Source organism: Cenococcum geophilum, assembly GCF_001692895.1.
Source record: "Cenococcum geophilum 1.58 unplaced genomic scaffold K441scaffold_62, whole genome shotgun sequence".
Classification (NCBI taxonomy): Eukaryota; Fungi; Ascomycota; class Dothideomycetes; order Gloniales; family Gloniaceae; genus Cenococcum; species Cenococcum geophilum.
Genome location: NW_027137620.1, coordinates 166,670 through 182,232, shown reverse-complemented (window position 1 = coordinate 182,232; position 15,563 = coordinate 166,670). Strand labels below are relative to the sequence as shown.

General features: G+C 44.0%; 4 protein-coding genes across 4 annotated transcripts; 2 read left to right on the top strand and 2 right to left on the bottom strand.

The window, feature by feature from the left end:
* Window positions 1-118: 118 nt before the first annotated feature.
* On the top strand, window positions 119-2,236 carry K441DRAFT_620402 (uncharacterized protein; the record flags this gene model as incomplete). The annotated part of the gene is made up of 2 exons (XM_067645927.1): window positions 119-580; window positions 632-2,236. The coding sequence occupies 2 exons, from the start codon at window positions 119-121 to the stop codon at window positions 2,234-2,236; spliced, it is 2,067 nt and encodes a 688-aa protein (XP_067498375.1).
* K441DRAFT_645842 (uncharacterized protein) lies at window positions 2,198-4,176 on the bottom strand. Its single transcript, XM_067646806.1, has 4 exons — window positions 3,769-4,176; window positions 3,667-3,695; window positions 3,086-3,611; window positions 2,198-2,994 (listed from the first exon to the last, which is right to left on the bottom strand). Exons 1-4 carry the CDS (start codon window positions 3,811-3,813, stop codon window positions 2,692-2,694), a joined length of 903 nt encoding a protein of 300 aa, XP_067498374.1. The 5' UTR covers window positions 3,814-4,176; the 3' UTR covers window positions 2,198-2,691.
* Window positions 4,177-4,857: 681 nt separating this feature from the next.
* On the bottom strand, window positions 4,858-6,198 carry K441DRAFT_668335 (uncharacterized protein). Its single transcript, XM_067649981.1, has 2 exons — window positions 5,683-6,198; window positions 4,858-5,631 (listed from the first exon to the last, which is right to left on the bottom strand). The coding sequence occupies exons 1-2, from the start codon at window positions 5,958-5,960 to the stop codon at window positions 5,151-5,153; spliced, it is 759 nt and encodes a 252-aa protein (XP_067498373.1). The 5' UTR covers window positions 5,961-6,198; the 3' UTR covers window positions 4,858-5,150.
* Window positions 6,199-6,758: 560 nt separating this feature from the next.
* K441DRAFT_299673 (cytochrome P450) lies at window positions 6,759-8,651 on the top strand. Its single transcript, XM_067641029.1, has 3 exons — window positions 6,759-7,176; window positions 7,235-7,466; window positions 7,518-8,651. Exons 1-3 carry the CDS (start codon window positions 6,865-6,867, stop codon window positions 8,444-8,446), a joined length of 1,473 nt encoding a protein of 490 aa, XP_067498372.1. The 5' UTR covers window positions 6,759-6,864; the 3' UTR covers window positions 8,447-8,651.
* Window positions 8,652-15,563: the final 6,912 nt, after the last annotated feature.

The window sequence follows — 15,563 nt, the reverse complement described above, 5'->3', positions numbered from 1 at the left end:
TATGTTAAATCCGATGTAGCAAAGACGCCAAGGCCTTCTAGAAAAAGAATCTTAGGATGAATAAAGTACTCAATTATGCAGACACGTCCATTGTAGCCAATACCATTACCACCCAGGCATGCGCACCACTCTTCAACACGCCAGCAAGCTTCTTCTGCATTGTGAAGCTGCCACACCTCACGCCTCTATTCCCGCATTTCTCTGCCCAGCTTTATTAAGGAGTCAACCAGTAACGGGATTCCCGCCGCAGAACCTCCCACGACCGAAGAAAGCCTTTTCAACTTTTGGACGAAAACGAACACCAGATACCGCTATAGCCACTCCTTCACCTGCTAGTAGCACACCTCCCGCACCGCAGCCTAATAAACGCGTGCTTCCGGTATGCTGTCCAGGATGTGGAGCTCCAACCCAGATTCTGGCATCAAGTGAAGCAGGATACTACTCTCTCTCGCGAGGTGCTGTAAAATCATATCTCAACTACGATGATAGCCAAACGAAAGCTACCGAGGATGATGTCTTTACCAAAGCAATCAAGCAGGTAGACAATAAGGTCTTAGAGGACCTAGGTCTAGACAGGACTGTATTGTGTAAGTACCCATTGGCCGCCCACCTTGTACACCACTAATACGAGAAACACGCAGCAACACCCCTCGAGAAACCTGAGCCTCCAATTCCGATCTGCGACCGGTGCCACAACCTAATCCACCACTCATCGGGGGTGCCGATCTATCACCCCACCATCGAGGCCATTCAAGATACTATCGCCGAGTCCCCACACAGGCGCAACCACGTCTACCACATCATTGACGCGGCAGACTTCCCCATGTCGCTCATCACGAACCTGAACAGAGCGCTCCACCTCCCTCAATTACGTACCCAGAACCGCCGGTCGAAACACCGTGTATGGCAGAGCGGGGACCGGATCGCTGAAGTCAGCTTCATAATCACGCGCTCCGACCTGCTTGCGCCACTGAAAGAACAGGTGGATCGATTAATGCCGTATGCGAAGGAAGTCCTGCGCGAGGCATTAGGGCGGACCGGCCGGAACGTCCGACTGGGCAATGTGAGCATGGTCAGTGCGAAGAGAGGGTGGTGGACAAAAGAGGTTAAAGAAGATATTTGGGAGCGCGGAGGCGGCGGGTGGATGGTTGGCAAGGTCAACGTTGGCAAGAGTAATCTGTTCGAGGTCGTCTTCCCGAAAGGACGAGGCGATCAAGACGTCAACGTCAAAAAGATACGGAGCGCAGCAGAGCGGGAGCACCTAAAAGCCGAGCGAGAGCGTTTAGAAGCCACCGCAACGTCTCTTGAGGAGCTCGTACAAATCCAATCCAGCGCGGCGGAAAAAGAAAGAAGCCTAGCTGATGATGACGGTACTGCGGAAACGCCTCGGAAGGAAGAGGAGATTCTGGACGACGACTCCCTGCTCCCCCCGCCTCGAAAAGAAACTCCTTATCCCGCTATGCCCACCATCTCCGCCCTCCCTGGCACTACCGCTTCGCCCATCCGCATCCCTTTCGGCAACGGGAAAGGCGAGCTAATCGACCTGCCCGGCCTCGCCCGCAGCAACCTCGACACCTACGTCCGGCCCGAGCACAAGCTCGACCTCGTCATGAAAAGCCGCATCACGCCCCAAAAACAGTCTATCAAGCCAGGCTCCTCGCTGCTGCTAGGCGGCCTGATCCGCATCACGCCGCGGACGCCCGATCTTGTGTTTCTGGCCCACCCGTTCGTGCCGATAGACGCGCACGTCACGTCGACAGAGAAGGCCGAGGGCATCCAGAACCGCACAAGGGAGTCAGGCGTCCCGGTCATCACGGAGCCCTGGGCCGGCGAGAAGATGAAGTCGGCGGGGATGTTCCAGCTGAAATGGGACGTCACGAGGAAGCAGACGGGTCCGCTCACCAACCCTGTAGCTGTGAAGCTCAAGCCGGAGCGGCTGCCTTTCATCGTCTACTCTGCCGATGTCCTCATTGAAGGGTGTGGGTGGGTCGAGCTGGTTGCGCAAGTACGGAAACCGAAACAGAGCGCCGACGATGCGCTCATGGGGCCGGTCTTCCCTGAGGTCGAGGTGTTCAGTCCTGAGGGTAAATATGTTGCTGTAAGGCCGCCTATGGGCGCTTCTGTGCTCGGAGGGCCGAAGCCGAAGGGCAGGAATGAGAGGCATGCGAGGCCGAGGCGGAGTATGAAATCTGTGAAGGCGCAGAGGAAACCAAAGCCTAAGGGCTCCCAGGAATAATCTCGTGTATATATCACTCCTGCATATGGTAATGCTTTATGATTACTATACTAAGTACTATATGCCTTTACTTATGCACCATTACCGCCATGCCGTGCCGTTTAGGGATTGGGAGAAGTAGAAAATGGGAAATGGTCGTCAAATTGTGCAATCGCTCTCCACTCACCTCGTATCAGACTCATAGACCAGTCTGGCAGATATGCATCTTGGCCAGCGTATGGGAAGTTTTGTAGCTCTGAACTTGCCTCATTGATAGCTTCAATGTGTTAAACAACCCTGTCCCACTGCCGCAAGACATTTTGTGCCTTTTCTTCAGATATCCACCAAGAGAAAGACCAGTCCAAACCACTTTGCACTCTTAGCCACCTTCAATACCCCGGAGCACCCACCCCACTTAAACTCGATGACCCCGGCTCCATCGAGCATGACTGGATCCCAAAACCCCCTTGATGGGACTAACTATCAGTCCACTCATTGGTTACATGGCCCGGCTGAGCTTGACCTCCATTGCTTCTTTCGCCCGGCAAAGCATCCTTCGTTCGTCCTTCGATAACTCTCCTCCTCTTATTCCCATTCTCGCTCTCGTTCTCACTCTGGTCCTCCTCCTCCGTGATACGGTTATCAGTATCCTGATAGGCTATCGCCCGTCGTGGACTGTTGCTGTTCCCCTGTTCCTCATCATCGACAGGTTCTACGGATTGAGCGAGGATCTCTCTAAACCACGGAGAGCGCGTCGATGGCGCGACGACAATGACCAACTGCGATTTCAAACCAGTCAGCATTGGACTCAACGACGGCGGCCGGACTTGTTCGACGTCTAGAGCCTGAGGCTACGAAGCGGTTTCTTACCTGCCATATAACCACCAATCCCACGACTCCCATCAGCACACCCGACATGCTCTGTTCCGCTCCCCTCCAGCTTTCAAAACAGCCTTGGCTCCAGCCAAATTTTTTTTCACACAAGGGAACATTATCCTTCCCGTGCGAAAACGGAAATCCCTTGTCGACCTTGCTATGAAGCCCGCAACACTTGAATGTATCCTGTATGGTTTTGATAGCGTCGCCGTCTTTAGCGCGAAATAAGGATAGCCAACGCTCATCGAGGCCACAGAGGAGGCTCGATGTAGGGCCCGTGTGCGTGCCTAGGAGGGTGATGACGACGGTCGAGTATACCAGAATGAGCGCGTTGGCGATGATAGCGTATAAGGCATTAGGAGGAGGGCTAGGGACGGGTCTGTTGCGCTTGGAGCGGCGGTGGGTTAGGTCATAGCTACCTCCGAGCAGCAGGCCGGCTATTATAGGTAGGGAGGAGGTGAAGCCGGTGAGAGATTTAGGGATAGGGAGGGAGAGGTTGCTAGCACGGGACGCTGCGTAACTGGTAAGCGTGTTAGCGGTTTGAGTTTGGACTTTTGACGAGATGGCAGATATACCCTGCAACGGCCGTGAGGACGATAAGATACTATGGATTCTGTGAGCTTTAAGGTCTGATATGGTCTTGCGGGGTATTAAGCAAGATAACAGTACAAGCTTACCACTATGCTCACAGCCGTGACCACCTGCCTCCTTGTATAATGCATACTGAAAGAGAAAGTAAACACTAAAGACTAGAAGCCTTTTCGAAGAAGTAAATGAGGTTATGAAGCTATCACAGCCCCGGAACCCGTTGAGCACGAGCTACTTCGGCTCCCCTCTAAAGCAAATAAAGGATGCCTGGAGTTTTGAGGATTTAAGGCGTTTCTAGGTTTAAGAAGGAAGGAGCTTTCGCCGGATGTTGTAGCTCTATTTAGCACGCATGAACACAGTGAAGAAGGATGAGGTTATCAAACCGAGCAGTTGTGGCAGGAGTCTGCACCTTGCAATAGAGTTCTGCTAACCGGTGAGCGACAAAGTGGGTGGTCAGAGCTGGCAACAGGGCTTCTTGTTGGTCGAGCATCAAGCAGTGTGACAGGCGTATGTACCATTAGTGGGGTCGTCGCTTATCCGTCCATTTAAGACGGCAAAGGTCAATTGGCTCGGAGAATTTACAGCAACGATGAATACTCGGAGTGAGGACTGGTGGAGCTTTCTCCCGCGGCGTTAATAGAGGCGGTATTTAGTTATTTGGTAAGCTCCTTGTTCTGGATGAGCTTGTACCCTATCATGCCTACGTAGCTCGGCCAGCGCAGTGTGGGGTAAACTCATAACTTGAGGAACAAAGCGAACAGGAGTTCTGATTTGAATTTGTAGACAAGCTACACCAGCCATGTGGAGCATGTCAATGTTTAGGAAGAGTTGGTAGCGCGCGAAGGTGTTCCCGAATCCGAACGTCTTTAAGTCAAAGATAACATCCTATCACCATTTAGGAATACGCTTTGCAATGAGCTTGTTGGCGATCAGGAAAACCCTTGCTGCCATCCATCACGTTTCACATGCAGACACCATCTCGGAATTATCGACCAATAAGCAGTCTGTCTCCCCCAAGCACCAAAGCGCCGATCCCACCCACCTTCGCGTTCCAAGATTATTGTCACACCTCACTATCAGGCTACATTTTCCAAAATCTTTGAGGGCATATCAGCCACCTGCATGCAAGAGAGTTGAGGTGTTGAAGAATGGTTTTTCGGCATCTTCGTAAAGCCGCACGTTAAGGGCGTGGAAAGGAATGTGGAATTCAAGCCTGCTCTGATGTACATTGGTATAACGTTACAGTCCCATGAAAATCAGTCGTTTAGAGGAAGCGAAGAAAAGTAACCATTCCGCGACTCGAATACGTTCCAGCCGTAATCGCTTGCGCATTTGTAGGCGAGTAATCATGAGAGACATCCGCAACCGTCGTTGTAGTCCCTAACACCAAACGCCATTCGTGGCTAATTCGGGACGTTCCCATTACTGCGAATATCTTTTCTGTCGCCACCATAGCTCCCTGCGTTCATTACTACGAGGAGCCTCTGGAGCTGACAGCCTTGGTATTCTTGAACGTGATTCCAACAAGTAAGTATGTAAGAATGGTAATCATCTCTTCGGGAATCTGAAGACAGGCCTGGATGACAATATCACCTCCGATAGGGCTGAATTTTACGTTCTGGGTGAAGAAAAAGATCGCCGAGTAGACCAGACGAACGCAGAGGAACGGAATACTGAACACAATGGCTAAGAGAAACTTCTTCTCCGGAAGCGACATATGAAAGCCGATCCTAGAAAAAGTCAAGACGGTAAGAAGCACCAAGACGAGGAAGGAGAGCATCAAGAGAGTAATTCCGACGCTGGCAAGAGTCTTGTATTTGGAGGTGTCGCTTCCATCAGGTTTGAAGAGTTTCTTTGCTCCAACGAGGATAAAAACCAGACCGGTGAGGATTGGAAGGTGAAGTACCACGAAAAACTTCGTGTTCAGTCTACACTGCGGCAAACCCTTACATCTAAAGCAGGTTGAGTAAGTTGAAAGACGACTTTTGAAATGAAACACTCACGCAACCGTCAACAACCCTAAAGTCGCCAAAAGGAGCGGTGAAAGACCGACGCCATCCAAGATTCCTGCAATCTGATACTTGCTTAGATCATTTTTCTCCTCAGCCAAAACCTCCATTATGCAGCCCACGATGCGAATACTGCAGAATACGAAGACATAAAACCAACACAAACTCTTGCTCAATCCGAGACGGATGGCAATGAGAGGACAGAGGATTGCGGATGTTCCGTAAATGGCCAACTGTGCCACAGCGAGTTGGCCGTGGTCGTCAAGCGTCATTTTGACAGCAGGACGTGAGTGACTTCAACAATTACAGAGGTAGTTTCAGAGTTTATTCCAAACTTGAGAAGTAGAGATTGTGGAGTTTATGTTCTTCAAGGAATAAAACGAAGCAATGTGAAAGGATTTAGTCGTTCTTAGGGAGAGTCGATGTTGAGCCATGACTGAGGTATAGGTAGGTCATTGATTTACACCAAGCGTGGCGAAATTCGAATATGAGATCCTCGATGTTTGAGAGTGAAGAGTAACGGACCATCGGCGGAGATGGCGTCCTTTAGTGCTGACGTTTAGATTCCGGAGCTGGGGTTGAGGCTCAGCAACACCACCCGGCACATCCCTTCTGCATCATCAGCGGCCACAAATAATTCTTGCGAAACTTTGCACACACGAGCAAATACGTCGAGGATTTAGTTATTAGTTATCGCATCTAAAACGTAGTTGCGTTTCTTGAGGCACTGGTGTCGATCATATTCTGTACTTAGCGGACTCCGGGTTTTCAATTACGTATCATCATGGGTATCAAGACCCGGACAACTCTTTGACCCCTGCTGACTACAGTCGGAATCACAGAGTCTCAGCACTATATTTTGCAGAATGCACGTCCTGCCTATCAACGGCGGTTCTTTTTCAAGTAAACTCCGACTCCGATACTGTCGGTAGCTCTCATTAGCCACAATGACTTTATAGCACATAGTAAGACAAAGAAATAGTCCGATATGAATTAGGTACAACCAGTCTTCTAAAGAAGTGGATTTTTACCTCCACTCACAATTGTTCTCTTTCCTCTAACCACGTCAAGGGCTTTCTTTCAAAGGTTCTGAGCTCCCACAGGTGTTTTCTCAGCTTTGCATTTAACATCTGTGGTATTCAATTGGGACATTCAATACTCCAGTCCACACTAATCATGCTAAATCCACTGCCACTCCTTTCATCTCATCCCGTCCTTCTTGTTGTCAGTCTTATAGTCCTTAGCGTCGCTTTCCAGATATACCAAAGTCGAACTGCAGGACTAGACCATATTCCAGGACCTTTCCTCGCAAAATACACCAATGTCTGGCGGTTGATTGAGACGAGAAGAATGGGTGGCGATGCCGATTACATGCATGCTATGCACAAAGTTTATGGCGATGTTGTAAGAGTTGGACCTCACGCAGTCAGTGTTGCGGACCCACAAAGCATCCCGCTCATATATGGAACAAAAGCAAGACTCCACAAGGTACAATCTGGTTTAACGCTAACACAAAGTTTGCTTTATGCTAATTCATTATTTACAGCCAGCCGCGATAGATGTTATCAAGTCACATGGAAGAGGGGATAACGTCGTTACCATTCGAGACCCAGATAAACATGGCAAATACAGACGTCCAATTGCAGGGGCCTATGCGCTATCTTCTCTTCTTGATTATGAAGTCCAGGTTGATGAGATGTTGGATAAGCTCCTTGAAAAAATCGAAAAGATCACGAGTGGAAACAAACAAATGGATATTGCCCGGTGGCTCTTCTACTGTTAGATCCCTAACCAATGTATGGCGAGCATGAACAACTGACTCTATAAAGATGCATACGATGTAGTCGGTTACCTTTCGTTCGGCTCACCTATCGGGTTTCTTGATTCAGGCAAAGACGTCTACAGCTTAATCAAATTTCAAGGCTACATTGTCGATTACGTTCGCTTGGTTATTCAAATGCCGGTTCTCCATAAGTTTCTGGCAGGAAGTCCTATAGTCGCGTTTCTGGGGGTGCTTGCTCCTACTCGTGACTCATTCGTCGAGTTTTCGGAAGTGAAAGTCAAAAATCGTCTGAACGCCCCACCGCCGGAGCAGCTGGACATGCTCGCTCACTTCATCGCTAGCGCAGAAAAATATCCGGATATAATGACTCCAGACCAAATAACCTCCACTGCCGTTGTTAACATGGGCGCTGGGGCTTTGGGCTCTTCTAAGGTCTTGCAAGGCATTGTTAGGTACCTAGTTGAGAACCCAGACAAACAAGACCAGCTTTACAACGATATGAAGGCAGCAAACTGCAGTTACCCAATCAACTGGAAGCAGATCCAAGAGCTCCCATTTCTTGAGGGTATTGTTAAAGAAGGCGTACGCTTGCATCTTTCGGTGGGTGTACCTCTGATCCGCGAGTCACCCCCGAACGGCCTTCGTCTTGCCGACGGTACCGTTATCCCTGCAGGTATCGAGGTTGGCATGAAGCCATATGTTGTGGCACGCCGGAAGGAAGTTTGGGGTCCGAATGCGGAAGAATGGGAGCCAGAGAGGTGGATGCAGCGATCCAACGAGACCGAAGAGGAGTTCAAGGAGCGCAGGACAATCATGGAACGTGGCGATCTTTCATTCGGGCATGGAGCAAGGACTTGCATCGGAAAGAATATTGCGATGTTGCAGGTTTACAAAGTTGTTTCTAACATGGTGTTTCTATACAAGGTACGTTTGATACTTCTTTCTTACCATATAGCTGTAGTAGGCTATATATGAACTGGGGGTGTGAGCTAACAAGCTGGACTTTTGTAGCTGCTTCCGGCACCGAATCCCAACGCAATTTCTGAGAAACGATCAGTTTATGCTTATATGAAGAAGAGGGAAGCTTGAGGATAGGAGATCGGCAGTGCAGACAAGCAGAAAACTTAAATGTAACTTAAGAAACCGGTCAGATTGTCTTTATGTAGCATATGAAACAAATGATAGAATTTCATTTCTCCACTAGTTTGCAGTCACAGAAACAGTGATCTATTTGGATCGGATCCTTTTTGGCGTGGATGGTTGGAGCCAACTTGCATTGGCTATGGATTTGTTGGTTTTACTGGTGGCGCAGAGTGGATCTTAAGGCTTCGGAGCTCTAAGAGCGCCAGTAGTATATCTAATTAGAAGGAGGCTGTAGAGTACGGCTCAAAAAGGTGCCAAAGCGTGGTGTTAAGCCAATCGGCAGAGCCACGCAATAATTAAACTTTCTGGAATACGAGCATCCTTCATACAATCTAGGAAGCCTGCTTATTTTACTTCCCTCCCTACTTTCCTTCCCATATTCTCAATCACTTAGTAGTTCAATTTTGCCTCTCTCAATTGCAATGGTGCGATTCTTTCTTATACGCGCCCACCGACAACATCATCCTTGCACCAAAATCAATCAACCCAGGAGCCGACAAGTCTTAAGAATTCGACGGGTTTCGGCTATATGGCAGGCAGTGCATCGCTTGTAAAGAAGCCGAAGAACACCAAGCAGCTCGGACGAATGCGAGAGGCTCTTCAGCAGCTGCAAGATTCTTCTTAAGGATCGTCGCTCTCGATTGCGGATGGATATAATTGAGGCAAATGAGTATCTTCGGCACTCGTACGGCCTCTACAAAAAAGGCGCGTTTGACAATCAGGAAGTTCGAGAGGTAGGAGGAGAGCATGCAGCTCCTACAATATCGCCCGCACAAGCTTCTGCGGCTCGTAAAGCTGCAGGGCTGCCTCAACCACCTACTACTTCTGATACTTGGGGTTCCGGCTTTGATGAGGAGTTCGATGCGATTAAGGGCGTTGAGGTAGAGGCTGAGAGTGAGGCTACGTCCGACGGTGAGGTGGTGGTTATTGAGAACGATGATATTACAAAGGAAGATGAGGAATCTGATGAGCCCATTTAACGATGTTTTTGGTACGTTTAAAGGCCGCCTACCTCTCGAATACTATACCAAATTTGTGCCAAGACTTACTATAAATAGTATAACATGCGGAACGTTGATCCCCCAACGTAAATTTTGACCCGAGTTTATAAGTAATAAGCCAATCAATTTTAGAGCTTTATTATATAGACTTTAATTAATATATATAGNGNTNNGGTTTTCCAGGGGGAGACCCCCTGGGACCCCCCTATATAGAGCTTTTGCTTAATTTAGAAGTAGTAGTAAGATTAAGGCGCCTTAGTTACTGCTAGGTAAGGATCTACTACAGTGACCGAGGCGCCCTACTTAAGCTGGGCTTAAGGATTATATTAGTCACGAATCTAGTATATATTTGGACTACAGAGCTTAATACAGAGCCCTCTACGTAGGATCTAATATAGTAGATTATAATTCCAATTTAAAGCTTTATATACTAAATATTTTTAATGCCTAATAACTAAATCGCCGTATAGCTAGAATTAAAGTAAGTTTACTACCCCAACTTGATTAAATACGCGTGTAAGAAGAGATATAACTATATACAGAGACGTCTAACATAATTAAGTAACCACGTTATTGCCCACCTAGTTCGGACGTATAATAACGCAATGGCTCGGCGACGACACAATAGCTTGGCGCCGAGTAATAGGAGGAGGGAGGAGATTGGGGGTAGCTTAGCCACTGCAAGAAGGTCGTAATATTAGTATAGTATTAAACTTTAAAAATCGTGTCCCGGGAGCTTAATTAACAACCCCTATATAAAACGTTAACAACGTTTAATTATAGAGCTTTAAACCAGCAGATCTTCTAGGAATGCCTATTATAAGTAACTCTAAGTGCAAAATCTAGAATATTTAGTAGTAGTAGTATAAGTATGGGATGGGGGTATATATTTACGTTCCTAAATATCGTCACATAACGTAATTTTTAGGTAATAAAAACCGCCGTTAACGTTGCTCGACTAACACCTACTAAAGGTTCCTCCGTCCTTCCTATCTCCTCTCTTACCCGTCTCCTCGTCTAATACTATCCATATCGCTATATTAACTAATAGATCCCTTAATAGAGATTAGGGAGGGGTATTAGAGCGCCTCTAGCTCTTATAAGAAAGAAGAAAGAAAAAGAAAGGAAGGTATAAAGGAGGGAGTATTTATAGACGGGAGGAGGCCTACGAATGGGAGATTAGGCAGCTATAATATAGACATTAATATTGCTCGACTAATACCTACCAGACGCCCCTCTGTCCTTCCTGTCTCCTCTTTTACCTATCTCCTCGTTAGATGCTGTCTATATCGCCACGTCAACCAATAGATCCCTTAGTGGGGACTAGGGAGGGGTATTAGAGCACCTCTAGCTCTTATAAGGAAGAAGAAAAGAAGAGAGAAAGGTATAAAGAAGGGAGTATTTATAGACGAGAGGAGGCCTATAAGCATAGGAGATTAGGCAGCTATAATATAGATATTAACGTTACTTAACTAATACCTACTGGACGCCCCTCTATCCTTCCTATCTCCGCTCTTACCCGTCTCCTTATTAAATGCTGTTTATATCGCTATATTAACTAATAGATCCCTTAGTAGGGACTAGGGAAAGGTATTAAAGCACCTCTAGCTCTTATAAGGAAGAAGAAAAGAAGAAAGGAAGGTATAAAGGAGGGAGTATTTATAGACGGGAGAAGGCCTGCGAGTATAGGAGATTAGGCAGCTATAATATAGCTAGTAACATTGCTCGACTAATATATACCGGAGGCTCCTCCGTCCTTCCTATCCTCTCTCGCCCGCTTTATTATCCGATGCTATCTATATTGCTATATTAACTAATAGATCCCTTAGTAGGGACTAGGGAGAGGTATTAGAGCACCTCTAGCTCTTATAAGGAAGAAGAAAAAAGAAGAAAGGAAGGTATAGAGGAGGGAGTATTTATAGATAGGAGGAGGCCCTATAAGTACGTGATTTAGTAAGTACTAATAGCATAAGATTCTCATATAAAATAGGCTTAATTGCTTACTAAAATACGGGGTGTCTCTATTACTACAGTGGCTACTACAGTAGTAGAGACGCCTTAAATATTTAATGTAACTAACTACTAAGGCTATTAATAAGTAAAAGGTAGGCTACCAATATGGTGCAAACAATGTAGTTATTAATATCGTTTATAGCCTGTTTTTACTTCTAGTATACGCGTAAATCGTCCTTATATTTAGCGTAGAGCTAGTTATAGGTAGTAAGCTAGTTTAAGTCTAGCTTTGCTATTAATATAGCTATAGATAGTATATCCCTTAGTATAGGCCAACTTGGTAGTTCTAACTTTAGAAGATTATCTTTCTTCTTAGATAGGTCGATATACTGCTATACCTTATTAGTTTTGGCTATATTTTAGATAATAAAGAACTATTAAATCCAATTAGATGGCTTATTAAGGATAAGGTTAATTTTTAATTTGGTAGAGGTTATTATTTTTAAAATTTAATAGGTTAGGAAAAGTCTAGGTTAGGGTTTAGCTAGCGTCTTAGCAGAACCTTATTTAGACGTTCCGAACTTTTAATTTAATTTATTAGTTTGTTTATTAGTTGGATTTTATTATAGGGAGCGCGATTAATAACCCCTACTAATAGCTCTAACTACGTCTAATTTTTAATTTATAAATTAGCAGATCTATAAGTAATAGTTATTTTAAGCAGCTCCAGGTGCGGTATATATAAAATCTTAACTATAGTATAAAGAAGTCGTGGCTGCTAATATACGGTCCTAAGTAGTATATATTCTCGGAGGTTACGTAACTCCTTATATAAGCGACATTTCCGCCCTTTAAAAAAAACTTAAAAATTTTTAAAAATTAATTAACGCTACAGACAGCAGCAATATTAATCTGGCAATACTACTAATTCTCCCTATATACTATTATATGTATACCTAATAGCCCTAAAAGCGGTAAGAAGGTAAAATAGATAGGGGGGTTAAAATTTAGAAAATTAAATTTCGCGGTTAAGCTATTTAAAAGTTAGGAAACTAAGACAAATACTATATTCTCTACTTACCTCTAAGCCAGTATATGATTTCCTAATTAGGAAAAGTTGTTTATAAGTAGTTGCTACTACCTCCGTACAAAATCTTCTTATTATACCTCTTTAGTCTTACTTATAGATAACTAAAATCGTTTTATATTGAACCTACGTTCAAATATAAGCCCTAAAAGCTTTTTAACTCGTAAGATTGCTATATAAGTTAGCCTAGCTATTTTATCCTTTTCCTTAATATCTAAAACTACCTAGTTAAGTATTAGGCCCTAGCTTTTATATACAGTAAGAGCAAAAGCTAGAGTAATTAGAAATTAACGCCGTAAGTAAGAGCCTTTTATACCCTCTTATTTATAAAGTACGGAAAATATAAGGATGACTTTCTTACTATCCTGCTAAGTAAATAGAGTAAGTCCATTATACCTATCTACCGTAATTAGTAGTAACTAAGGCTAATCCTTTTTAATATCCGCGTGTCCCTTCTATACGACATCTTTAACTATACTAGTAGTACTGTTTACTAAGCCTAGTTTAACCCAGATATTTTATATTAGTATTACTTTCGCGCTAATACATAGGGCTAGATTCTCTATAGTATTGTACTAATTAGAAGTAACTTTCCGCGTACCTATACTAGTATTAACTAACTTAATAGCCACTACTGGCTGTAAAAGGTTACAAAGCCGAATAGTATTATACTTACCTATAGCAGCACGTGTGCTATATAGCCAAATTATATTATTAAAGCCCGTAACCTTATTAGTAGATAGGCCCTGCTTATACCTAGTTAAAAGAAGCTTTTAGGTTAAATTACTTATAGAATCACTATATAGCTCTATAAGGGCGGTCCTAAATATAGAGCTCTTAGCGTTATTACCACCCTGCCACATAACTTAATCTAGGATAGCTGTTTAGTTAATTGCCTTATAGGCTTCCTTTCTATAGCTGGCTAGCTCTAACAGCCTAGCAGGTAAATTGCTGTATAAGGCCGCCTAACCTATAGGGGGAAGCTAATAAAAATCGCCTACTAGTAAGATGTTTAAGCCTCTAAAGTAGTTATTGTTACGCGTAGGGTAGATTTAATAGAGGCGGTAATTAATCTAGGCTAGATGTACTTGCCTAATTATAGATTTCTCGTTAAGGATAAGATAGTAAATATCCTTAAAAGCTTATTATAGAGGCGTAAGACTAGTAGTAGGCAATTTGTTAAACGGATGGTTTACTAGCAACCTTAATAGATTATATATAGTTCTGCCGTTAATACTAAAGGTAGCTATCCTAGTAGGGGCAGCTCGAGCTAATAGCAATGGCTTGCTATTAGCCCTTACTATATTACAGAGTATAGTAGAGAGGACAGTAATAAAATGCAATTTACCGGTTCCTGCCTCTCCATTAACGTTAATCCGCAGTAGAGGGGGGCCAAGGCCCACTTAAATCTGCCTATAGTAATTAACTATAGCGTTATAGATATAACACTAACCTAGTTATAAGGAGGACGGGGTTGCTATTTAGAATAGGCGGCTTAACAGTAGAGGCTGTAACCGTACTTCCTGCTAATAAGTCCTTTTATTAAGCTGCGGGTACGTACCCCAATATATACTCTAGTCGTAGTTATAATTAAGCTCCCTATTACTAAGCCTATTAGGATCCTTAATTTTAACTCTATTAGTATTTTAAACGCGGGTATATAGGGCCTTAAAGGACTAGTATAGCTCTAAGTTATCTGCGAAATCGCCCTTAAACTTATTAATATTATTAGCAGTTTCGCGACCTTCCTCTAGTTTCTAATTATAGAAGTAGTTAGGTGGGTGCTAATAAGAGTTAACGCAAGCCTAATAAGAAGCCATATAATTAGGGGCCCCGAATCTATTAGTATAAGTAGCCACTTCCTTATACTCCCTCTATAGGTAATAAAGAATAAGCTTTATACGGTAGAACTTAGAATACTATAGATAGGAACGATCGCCGTTATATCGCGGAAAGTATGATATAACTTAAGGCCTTACTCTTAGCTAACGCTTATAAGCAGAGTAATTAAAATAGAGTAGAAAATTAAGGAAAGTAATGTCCTCTACCCTATCTAGACGGCGCTTATATTTCTTATAGTTAGACAGCCCACACCCTCTTAATTGCCTATTATTAAGCTTATATATAGCGCTTTAATCGTCCTCCTAGTAGTAGTTTAAAGTTACTATATTCCTAGAGCCTTTGCAAAGGGGAATATTAAAAAGTAAATAGTATACCTCTTACGCTAACCAATTGCATTTAGTAATAAGTTTATTTATAAACCTAGCCACAACCAAACTAAAGGCATAAAGGCTATTGGCGTGCGGCTATACTAATTAGAGTAGCTCCTAGTAGGAAGTTAACTTCTTCTCTTCCTTACTGCAATATTTGCCTATATAGTTAACTATTATTAATACGCTTATAGCGGGTGATGTATTAATATTCGCCATCTACGCTAATATTATAGCTACGTTATAACTATTAAGAAGCTTATTATTACGCTATAGATAAAACGTCTAGTAATATGGATTTTAATCCTTTAATACAGCGGCCTTATTATAAAAAGAGCGTGGAAAATAGAAGCGGCACTCCTTTACTCTAGTGGAGCCTTTCTTTAATCTTAAGCAGTAAGATTTGGTGCAATTGCGGTGCTGTTAAAATTAATTAAGGTAGGTAGTAAGAAGCTTACTAGTATTAAGCTATTCTTTATAGCTAAGAGCAGAAGGATATTAGAGATTGGGAGGCCTAGATTAATTAGGATTTATTATAGATATAAAAGTAGTCTAGTACTTAGTAAAAGCCGCCCTTAATTTACTAGCTAACGGATCTAGCCTTAGGGCTGTTAAACTCTATAAGAAGCTATATATATAGCCGCTACCTTATACCTACTACTTAAATTAGGACTAAAAGTTAGTGCTATTAAATAGAC

What these genes read in the sequence shown, in the direction of transcription:
- K441DRAFT_645842 (XM_067646806.1), bottom strand. Translation starts at nt 3,813, where the DNA reads ATGCATTATACAAGGAGGCAGGTGGTCACGGCTGTGAGCATAGTG. An exon ending in TCACGGCTGTGAGCATAGTG is followed by an intron (nt 3,696 to 3,768) that starts GTAAGCTTGTAC and finishes CAGAATCCATAG; the next exon opens with TATCTTATCGTCCTCACGGC. An exon ending in GTCCTCACGGCCGTTGCAGG is followed by an intron (nt 3,612 to 3,666) that starts GTATATCTGCCA and finishes CACGCTTACCAG; the next exon opens with TTACGCAGCGTCCCGTGCTA.
- K441DRAFT_668335 (XM_067649981.1), bottom strand. Translation starts at nt 5,960, where the DNA reads ATGACGCTTGACGACCACGGCCAACTCGCTGTGGCACAGTTGGCCATT. An exon ending in TTAGGGTTGTTGACGGTTGC is followed by an intron (nt 5,632 to 5,682) that starts GTGAGTGTTTCA and finishes AACCTGCTTTAG; the next exon opens with ATGTAAGGGTTTGCCGCAGT.
- K441DRAFT_299673 (XM_067641029.1), top strand. Translation starts at nt 6,865, where the DNA reads ATGCTAAATCCACTGCCACTCCTTTCATCTCATCCCGTCCTTCTTGTT. An exon ending in CAAAAGCAAGACTCCACAAG is followed by an intron (nt 7,177 to 7,234) that starts GTACAATCTGGT and finishes CATTATTTACAG; the next exon opens with CCAGCCGCGATAGATGTTAT. An exon ending in TGCCCGGTGGCTCTTCTACT is followed by an intron (nt 7,467 to 7,517) that starts GTTAGATCCCTA and finishes GACTCTATAAAG; the next exon opens with ATGCATACGATGTAGTCGGT.